This window comes from Cucurbita moschata, unplaced genomic scaffold (assembly GCF_002738365.1).
Source record: "Cucurbita moschata cultivar Rifu unplaced genomic scaffold, Cmos_1.0 Cmo_Scf00070, whole genome shotgun sequence".
NCBI lineage: Eukaryota > Viridiplantae > Streptophyta > Magnoliopsida > Cucurbitales > Cucurbitaceae > Cucurbita > Cucurbita moschata.
In genome coordinates this window covers 440,243-450,499 of record NW_019268586.1, presented here as the reverse complement: position 1 = coordinate 450,499, position 10,257 = coordinate 440,243, and the positions used below count along the sequence as shown (strand labels likewise).

Below are 10,257 nucleotides of genomic sequence, written 5' to 3'. Positions count from 1 at the left end.
TTTTTTTTTTTTTTTTTTGTATGTTTTAAACATTTAGTATACAGTTCTGATTTGAGTTAGGTGATGCTTAGTCAGGTTAAGTAGAAACGGTATTCTAATCATACTTTTATTTGAGTTACATGTATAGAAACACTGGGTGACATGTTCTATTTTTCTCTGTTTGAGTAAATATTCTGTGCTGCTAGTTTGTGGTCAAAGTCATTGAATTGAGCAGTATACAACAACAAATATAGCATGATGTTTTTGCTAGGTAGCTGTCATAGTTGCAAGTTAAATTAGCTGGGTTTTTTCTTGTCAAATCAATAGATAATCTAAATTCCCTAGATACTAGGTAATGTAGGTAATCCTTAGAGAATAGGTATCCTAGATAAATCTAAATAAAATCTCTAGTTATTAGGTAACAATAAATCTAAATAATAATCCCTAGATACTAGACAACTAAATCTAAATAAATCCAACCAGATAAATTAGGGAGGTCAACTCCTTCCCTTATTTAATATGAGATTATACAAATATCCTTTGACACCCCGCTTGAGCTAAGTAATAGATATCATTCGTAGTTCAGACTTGGATAGGTTTATGTGCAATATTGATTGCATTACTTCGACGACATGGCTTTAGTGTCAAGGCATGATATCAACGATAGCTATGAAGGACTTAAATAAATTTGTCAATGGTAGCTATGAAGCCTTCGAATAAATTTATCAACGGTAGCTATGAAGGTTTCAAATAAATTTGTTATTGGTAACTATGAAGGCTTTGAATAAATTTGTCAATGATAGATATGAAGGCTTCGAATAAATTTGTTTAAGGGGAAAGATCGGTAGGTATGAAGGCTCTAAATAAATTTGGTCAAGTGGAAGATCGGTAGGTATGAAGGCTTTGAATAAATTTGGTCAAGTGAAAGGTGAATCTGCTGAAACCAAATAGAACTGAAAATTCGCATTATCCAAAACTGAAATCTTTAACTCTGTTGGTTCAAAAGTTACAAGTGCAGATAGGTCGCCATAGATTGGAATATCATGAGCAGCCAAAAGATTTACCAATTGGGTTGTCCCTGGAATCACAATTAAAAAACTCCTCTTCTTTGGCCAGTATAATTGCAGCAGAACGAACAATAGGGGGGCTGTAAATTTCTTCCCCGACCTGAAGTTCTTCCTTCACTGGCACAATCAAACCCTTTTCTGCAAATTTATTAAGGATCTCACCAGTACGAACTTTAGGTGTTCTTGATCTCCACTGCCTGAAGAGTCCAGAAGGCCTTCTCCAATCCACCAATGTTGTAACCGCTTATTTAACACTACATTTTCAAGAAATGCAGAAAAATATAAAGAACACTTATGGCCATAAATTTGGCAACTGGAACTCATTCTGCCTCGCCATTTCACTTCCGTTGTCAACGAAATGGGCGGAAACATAGTACTTTTGAAGTTATTGACCATTACTTTGGTGGTCTAGTAAGTTTTCTTTTCGACACTTAATATGTTGGATTGCTGCAAGGCATTTATTGAAGTTGAAAGGAATTTGTGTGGTTTCTCCTAACTATTATTGAAATTAAGGATAAGATAAGAGGGTATGTGTTCCTTAGATACGAAAATGATTTGTTCTAGATCCTCCAAATATTTTCAATGAAATTCCTTCGCCGAATGATTTATCAAAGTCATTGGATTTATATCGATTACACCATTTCTATATTGACATCGTAAGGATCAATTAATTCAAGGTTTTGAGAGCTTCGATTTGGTTGTCATTTTCTTAAATTTGTAGATGATGGTTGGGGATAAATCCATATCTTCCACTTTTTGTTGTTTGTTGGATCCAATATTTTGGATTCTTACTTAAAATGTTCTCCATTTTCTTATCCTAAATAATCCTACGGCCGTCTTCTTTCTTCTTTCTTCTCCCCCTCCTCCATCCCTGTTATTTTTTTTTCTTTAGTTTATTTCTTTTTAGATTCTTAATTGTTGTCTTTGAGGCTGTTAATTCTTCTACTTTTCTACATTATATTCTTTGGTATGTTGCAGTGGAAAAATGACATGGGAGCAGGTTCTGAAGTTTGCAAACTTACGCAAGAGATACATCTCTTTGTATGCTTCGTTGCTTAAGTCTGATCCTACTCGTGCAATTGTTGATGATGACATACATATTGAGGAACTTGACCGCGAGCTCGATATTGAGCTCATTCTTCAATGGAGGTACATTTTGACAAATTTATCCTTAAATGCGATACAGGGCCATAATGTGATGTTTGTATCATTTTTTTAATTCTCCTTTTCTACTTTATATCCTTGTTGGTCGAGACCCTGAGCAAAAGGGATGGAAAAACAGGAACAAACATGAAAATAAAAGGTAGAATTAAGGAGAAATAAAAGCTTCCCAGTTGATATAAATACCCTGCAGAGAGAACTATTAGAAAGCTTTGGTAGCTGAGTGTCACGGTCATGCTCGTCCAGGGCATGTTGCCCATGGCCACATGCCCATGACAAGCCAAACCCTTGTCATGTCTTTTCATTCTAGTGCTTTTTCTTTTGTAATGCTAGGGCGTATGACGCCTAAAAAATATCATGTCTAGGCCTGCCAGAACTAAAATAGCCCAGAATGTACTATAGGGGGATATGACTAGTCGTCAACTTCTCCCTACCCAAGGTTATATATGCTAAGCCGTTGTTATCTTTCTCTTGCTTGCTTATATAACGTCTCTTTCTAAATCTCTCTTTCTAAAATCTCTCTCTCCTCGTTTTCTAAAACCTTCTTTTAAAAGCGAGGCTAGAGGCTCGACCGTACGTCGCTTGGCCGTAGGCGACGCAAGAACAAATTGGCTTAACTCACTTGTCGCTGGAAAGTGAGTGTCGCACAATCGCTAGTCCGCTACCTTCGAAAGTGCGATTGTGTCAAGTGGTATCAGAGCTTTGTTAGCTCCGTAACGTCATACAGATCGAGATCATGTCGACGACAAAGTCGACACCCAAAGCACAAGCCGACCGGCTTACGCTAATAGAGGAGGAAATGCTATTCCTCAAAGAAGTCCCTGACACCCTCCGTTTCTTGGAAACACGGGTGACTGAACTGAGTGAGAAAGTCGTCCAAGTCGATGCAATGGGCAACCGCCTGGATGGGTTGCCAATCGCAGAACTGATGTTTCGAGTGACCTCGCTCGAAGAAAGAGTTGCTCCTACGAGCAGCCCAAAACCATCTAGTAGTCCGGATAGCTCTGTCGCGCACAAAGAGGGACGTGGCGAAGAGTTTGACGTACTACAAAATACAATGATGAGTTTGTTCAATGGATTGACTGATGAATTCAGAACAACAGTCGACGACCTCCAAGAAAGGATGGCCGCCATGAGCACTCGAATTAAAGTTACCATGAAAGCCGTGGACGGCGTCACGGCTGGACAAACTAATGCAGGATCCAACAAACTAAGGTTCCCAGACCCTAGAGCCTTCAAAGGGAATCGGGACGCCAAAGAGTTGGAGAACTTCATCTTCGACGTCGAACAGTACTTCAAAGCCACAACGGCTTGTACCGACGACAAGAAGGTGACTGTAGCCGCGATGTATCTCATAGACGACGCCAAACTGTGGTGGCGTACGAAGGTGCAAGACATCGAGGATGGATTGTGCACCATCGACTCATGGGAGGACCTCAAGAGAGAGTTGAGGGAACAATTCCTCCCCGAAAACGCAGGGCATATAACAATGGAGAAAATAGTAGCCCTGAAACACACTGGAAACATACGGGACTACGTCAGACAGTTCTCAACCCTGATGCTGGATATCAGGGGCACAACAGAGAAGGACAAGGTGTTCTTCTTTATAAATGGTCTACAGCCATGGGCCAAAACAAAGATATATGAGAACAGGGTCCAAACCCTAGCTGCCGCAATGGCCTGCGTCGAGAGACTCGTAGACTGTGGGAACGAAGCAGGATCCCAAAGAAGAGCGACACCAGCCCCAAACAATGGGGGCAAAACATACAGACCACCAGGCCATCGAAATGGAAGCCCCAATAGACCGAGCGGATGGACGGATAGACCTCCTCAGAACAATCAAGCGGGGACATCTCGAGGGCCTTACCATCAAAAGAACCACCCGACGACGCCTTTGCAATGCATGCTGTGTAAAGGCCCCCACAAGGTATCCTACTGTCCTCATCGGGCCTCTTTCACTGCACTCCAAGTGTCCATTCAAGAGAACAATGAGGCAAGGGTCGAGACTTTGCTAGACAAGAAGGAAGATCACGATAATACCCGAATGGGCGCACTCAAATTCTTGTCAGCCCTCCAACGGAAAGTCGAACCGAAGGAGATAATAGAGAAAGGGCTCATGTTCGTAGACGCCACAATAAACTCTCGACCGAGCAAGAGCACTCTGATAGACTCAGGAGCAACCCACAACTTCATTGCCGATCAAGAAGCCAGAAGATTGGGACTCACCATAGGAAAAGACCCGGGGAAAATGAAAGCTGTCAACTCCGAGGCCTTGCCTATTGTGGGAGTTTCCAAAGGAGTCCCCTTCAAAATAGGGGATTGGACTGGAGAGCTAGACCTTGTCGTGGTTCGCATGGACGACTTTGACGTGGTACTTGGGATGGAGTTCATCCTAGAACACAAGGTCATCCCAATGCCATTGGCAAAGTGCTTGGTGATCACCGACCGCAACCCCACAGTAATACCTGCAAGCATCAAGCAACTAGGTAATCTTTGAATGATCTCGGCCATACAGCTGAAAAGGGGACTCGCACGAGAGGAACCTACATTCATGGCCATACCACTGATAGAAGAAGCAACCACCGAAGAGACTGTCCCAGAGGAAATCAAGGAAGTACTTGACAGCTATACCGACATAATGCCAAAGAGTCTACCCCAAACACTACCACCTCGTCGAGGCATTGACCATGAAATCGAACTCCTCCCCGGGGTTAAGCCGCCAGCGAAGAACGCATACCGGATGGCTCCGCCCGAGCTAGCCGAATTGAGGAAACAACTGGACGAGTTGCTGAAGGCGGGATTCATTCGCCCGACAAAGGCACCTTATGGAGCCCCCGTACTGTTCCAGAAGAAGAAGGATGGGACGTTGCGTCTGTGCATAGACTATAGAGCCTTAAACAAGGTGACGGTACGCAACAAATATCTTCTGCCGATAATATTCGACTTGTTCGACCAACTTCACGGGGCCAAGTACTTCACGAAGTTGGACTTACGGTCAGGATATTATCAAGTACGTATTGCCGAAGGGGACGAACCTAAGACGACGTGCGTAACAAGATATGGGGCCTTTGAATTCCTAGTAATGCCCTTTGGCTTGACAAATGCCCCAGCTACGTTCTGCACGTTGATGAACCAGGTTTTCTACGAATACCTGGATCAGTTCGTCATAGTGTACCTCGACGACATCGTTGTTTACAGCACAACCCTCGAGGAACACAAAGTGCACTTGAAGCTAGTGTTTGACAAGCTCCGGCAGAACCAGCTGTATGTGAAGAAGGAGAAATGTGCATTCGCACAAACATGCATCAACTTCCTTGGACATGTCGTCAGATGTGGACAAATTAGTATGGATAGCGACAAGATAAAAGCTATCCAAGAATGGAAAGTTCCTACTTCCGTATCTGAATTGCGGTTTTTCTTAGGACTAACCAACTACTATAGGCGGTTCGTCGAAGGGTTTTCACGACGAGCCGCCCCATTGACAGAGCTGTTGAAGAAAGACCACCCTTGGTCGTGGTCGAATGATTGTCAAATGGCCTTTGAGAATCTGAAAACAACCATGATGAGGGGTCTTGTCCTCGGGTTGGTAGATGTCACAAAGCCATTTGAAGTAGAAACCGATGCTTCCGACTTTGCTCTAGGTGGGGTCCTTATTCAAGAAGGTCACCCCATCGCTTACGAAAGTCGAAAGCTCAACGATGCCGAACGAAGATACACTGTCTCCGAGAAAGAAATGCTGGCCGTAGTCCACTGCCTTCGAGTTTGGAGACAATATCTCTTAGGATCACAGTTCGTAGTGAAGACGGATAACAGCACCACTTGCCACTTCTTTGATCAACCAAAATTAACAGCAAAACAAGCCCGGTGGCAGGAGTCGTTGGCTGAATTCGACTTCAAGTTCGAACACAAAGCAGGAAAGAGTAATCAAGCAGCCGACGCGCTGAGTAGGAAGGGCGAACATGCGGCCCTGTGCATGTTAGCCCATATTCATTCAAGTAAGATCAACGGATCGATGCGCGACATCATCAAGGAACATTCACACAGAGACCCATCGGCCAAAGCTGTCGTCGAACTAGCTAAAGCTGGAAAAACACGACAGTTTTGGGTTGAGGGGGACCTCCTGATAACCAAAGGAAACAGATTGTACGTCCCAAGAACGGGGGAACTGAGGAAGAAGCTCATTCTGGAATGTCATGATACCTTATGGGCCGGACACCCTGGGTGGCAAAGAACATACGCCCTAATAAAGAAGGGGTACTTTTGGCCAAACATGCGAGACGACATCATGCAATACACCAAGACGTGCCTCATCTGCCAACAGGATAAGGTCGAGAAAGCCAAGGTCGCTGGACTCTTGGAACCTCTACCTGTGCCAACAAGACCCTGGGAAAGTGTATCTCTGGACTTCATAACACACCTCCCAAAGGTCGGGGAATATGACGCCATCTTGGTTATTGTAGACCGGTTCTCAAAATATGCGACATTCATCCCCACTCCCAAATTATGCTCGGCGGAACTCACAGCCCAACTGTTTTTCAAACACGTTGTAAAGCTATGGGGCATTCCGTCGAGCATCATCAGTGATAGGGATGGCAGATTCATTAGGACATTCTGGACTGAGTTATTCGCTTTCTTGGGAACAACCTTAAACATCTCCTCGAGTTATCACCCTCAAACCGATGGACAGACAGAACGGTTCAATTGCTTGCTCGAAGAATACTTACGTCACTTCGTCGACGCTCGCCAAAAGAACTGGATACAATTGTTAGATGTCGCCCAATTTTGCTTCAATTGTCAAACAAGCTCGTCTACAGGGAAGAGTCCCTTCGAAATTGTAAGTGGACGACAACCGGCCTTACCCCATATTATTGATCATCCTTAGGTAGGAAAAAACCCTCAAGCTCACAACTTTACAAGAGAATGGAAGCAGACGACAGATATAGCCCGGGCATACTTAGAGAAAGCTTCCAAGCATATGAAGAAATGGGCGGACAAGAAGCGTCGCCCCCTTCAATTCCGAGCAGGAGATCAAGTCCTCATCAAGCTGAGACCAGAACAGATCAGATTTCGTAGCCGAAAGGACCAGAGACTAGTCCGTAAATATGAAGGCCCGGTTGAAGTCCTTAAAAAGATCGGGGCTACCTCCTATCGAGTTGCACTACCCGCATGGATGAAAATCCACCCCGTCATTCACGTGAGCAACTTGAAGCCCTATCACCCTGATCCAGACGACGACCAACGAAATGCAACCACAAGACCGAACATCGATCTGAAGCAAAAAGAAACAAAGGAAGTGGAAGAGATCTTAGCCGACAGGGTTAGGAAGATAGGAAGACCTGTACGGACGATTCGTGAATTCCTTGTCAAATGGAAGAATCTCCTTACAGAGGAAATAAGCTGGGAACGCGCCGAAGATCTGAACTCTGCCGCCACCCACATCGCAAGGTATGAAAGTAGTCAGTTGACAAGGACGTCAACCAATTAGGTGGGGGAGGATGTCACGGTCATGCTCGTCCAGGGCATGTTGCCCATGGCCGCATGCCCATGACAAGCCAAACCCTTGTCATGTCTTTTCATTCTAGTGCTTTTCCTTTTGTAATGCTAGGGCGTATGACGCCTCAAAAATATCATGTCTAGGACTGCCAGAACTAAAATGGCCCAGAATGTACTATAGGGGGATATGACTAGTCGTCAACTTCTCCCTACCCAAGGTTATATATGCTAAGTCGTTGTTATCTTTCTCTTGCTTGCTTATATAACGTCTCTTTCTAAATCTCTCTTTCTAAAATCTCTCTCTCCTCGTTTTCTAAAACCTTCTTTTAAAACCGAGGCTAGAGGCTCGACCGTACGTCGCTTGGCCGTAGGCGACGCAAGAACAAATTGATTTAACTCACTTGTCGCTGGAAAGTGAGTGCCGCACAATCGCTAGTCCACTGCCTTCGAAAGTGCGATTGTGTCACTGAGCACCAAAAAAAAGCCTTTAGTTAGCCACAACAAAACAAACCGACCAACCTCTTTGCTTACTGGCAAAAATTCTCCACCAAATTCTGAAATGATAGCTATAACCACATTAACCCATAATAGCGAAGGCCTTGAAGGCATGCAAGGGCCAATGAGCACAAGAAGTGTGTTGCACATGTTGTTGTTGTGGAAAACCCAATAGATATTTACGATCCCATTGAAGATTCTTCCTTGGCACTTTAGAGGGGCTTGGAAGGCTTCAAAGGGCTTTCCCAGTCTAATAACTCCTTCAATGCTAGAAGAGTATTGAGAAATATATTTTTTGGCCTCATTTTCTCAGGGTTAAAGCTGCTTTTCTGAGTTTCAAGCCCTTATGTCTTTGTTATACTTTCCTCCAGAAGAGTTAGCTGATCCGCACTTTCAATAGATCACCTTGAGAGAGCGCCTTCTTGCCACTTCTTTTGTACAGAAGGCATAGATTCTGCTTTACAATCAAGAACAGATATTTGAGAAATATAATCATCTTAAAATTTCTTGCCTAGAAAAATTATTTTTGTGCCAAGATTTTATTAGATCGTTCAGAATTCTGAACTTCTTAAGAATTGAGAAACCTACCCACCCATTAAAGTAGTCTTGCTGCAACAAATTCGGAAGGGAGAAGGATCCCATGAGAAATTCCTCGGATTCCATCAGTAAAAGATAATGTTCCAAAGTAACCCTTGCCTTTCTAGAAACCCTTGATTTCACATAAAGCATATGCCATTCATTTAACGTAAAGAAGTTAAGAATGAGTATGAAGGGGTTCTAGAGCCCCTTGACCAAGTAAACCGCCACTTTGGAAGAGAGAGCTCCATCCAATTTAGCTCTTCTATTACACGATTAGATAACCACATGCTATGCCTTTTGTTCTATTCACAAAAGATCTTTCACGAGTCCATCTGACTATATTAAAGCCCCATCCTCCCCCCAAACACCATGGGAAAGCAATGTAGGCAGAGAAAGATCTAAGTTCTTGCCGTAAGTATTTTCTTTCTCTGTAATCGGTTGGATCATAGACCCAAAATTCCTTAAAGAGTCTGCTAAAGAAAGTCCAATTGAAAAGTGTGTCCTCGATTAACTCCATTGCTGAAATTGCACTTTCATCCCATAAAGTTCGCATTCTTCCTGATCTTCCAATTGAATTATCATAAGCACTGTCCCTTGAACTCCAAATTGATTTAATCAGCTTACGATCCTTGATTCCAATTTTTTTTTTTCCTGAAGCAGAATTATATCTGGACTTACATTACAAATTGAATTGTCACACAGCCCCCTGATATTCCTAGTAAGGATTTAATGGTTGAAAAGAAATAACTTCCTGAGCTTCTTCTTCGTGTAATAAGAGGACTAGGATCAACTTTTCTATTCCTTTTCTTGTAAGAATTTGGATACTGAAGGATCAATATTTGATTTAATAGGCACAAGCGGTATCTAAAAAAAAAATCTGTTACAAAATTTCCAGAAGGAAGATGAGAAGACTGATTGGACTCAACAATTAAATCAGTTACACAATTTCCAGAAAAAAAGAGGAGAAGACTGATTGGACTCGACAATTAAATCAACTTCCGTATTTAAGACACTTGGAGAAGAGGAATCTGGAAATAACATTCTGATGTCTTCTTTTATGTTAAAATTGCCATGTAATAATATGAATTTCTTTTAAAAGAGGAGAAAACTCATCTACTTCATGACTAACTATTATCACTGATAATCGATAGATCCTCTGATGAAGCTATAGAAAGGATTCTTTGTAATCTTTTTTCAGGATGAAATTTATAATTCTGGAAAAAATTGTTTGATGAGTCGCAAACACTTGTTTTCTTAGAAGACAAATCTGAAAATAAAGACAATTTCTCATCTTTCATAAAAATGCGTGGCCTTGAGATATATGCAACTAAAGTTTGTCTCTCAAAGTCTCTACTTTCTGCGGCTCTGTGTTAGTTGTTGGCTTTTCATATTTTGTTATGTTTGTTGGCTCTGTATTAGGGTCACTCAGTATCTTTGTTCTTCTTGCTGTTCGAAAACCATTGTTTTTTTTTTTTTTTTTTTG

At 42.5% G+C, this 10,257-nt stretch overlaps 1 protein-coding gene across 1 annotated transcript in view; it reads left to right on the top strand.

Annotated features, from left to right (window-relative positions):
* LOC111438054 overlaps positions 1-10,257 on the top strand; it is an 82,389-nt gene that overhangs the window by 21,156 nt on the left and 50,976 nt on the right. The window contains exon 10 of the mRNA XM_023076009.1: positions 2,025-2,195. Within this exon, the coding sequence (XP_022931777.1) occupies positions 2,025-2,195 (171 nt within the window). The remainder of the gene's footprint in view (positions 1-2,024; positions 2,196-10,257) is intronic.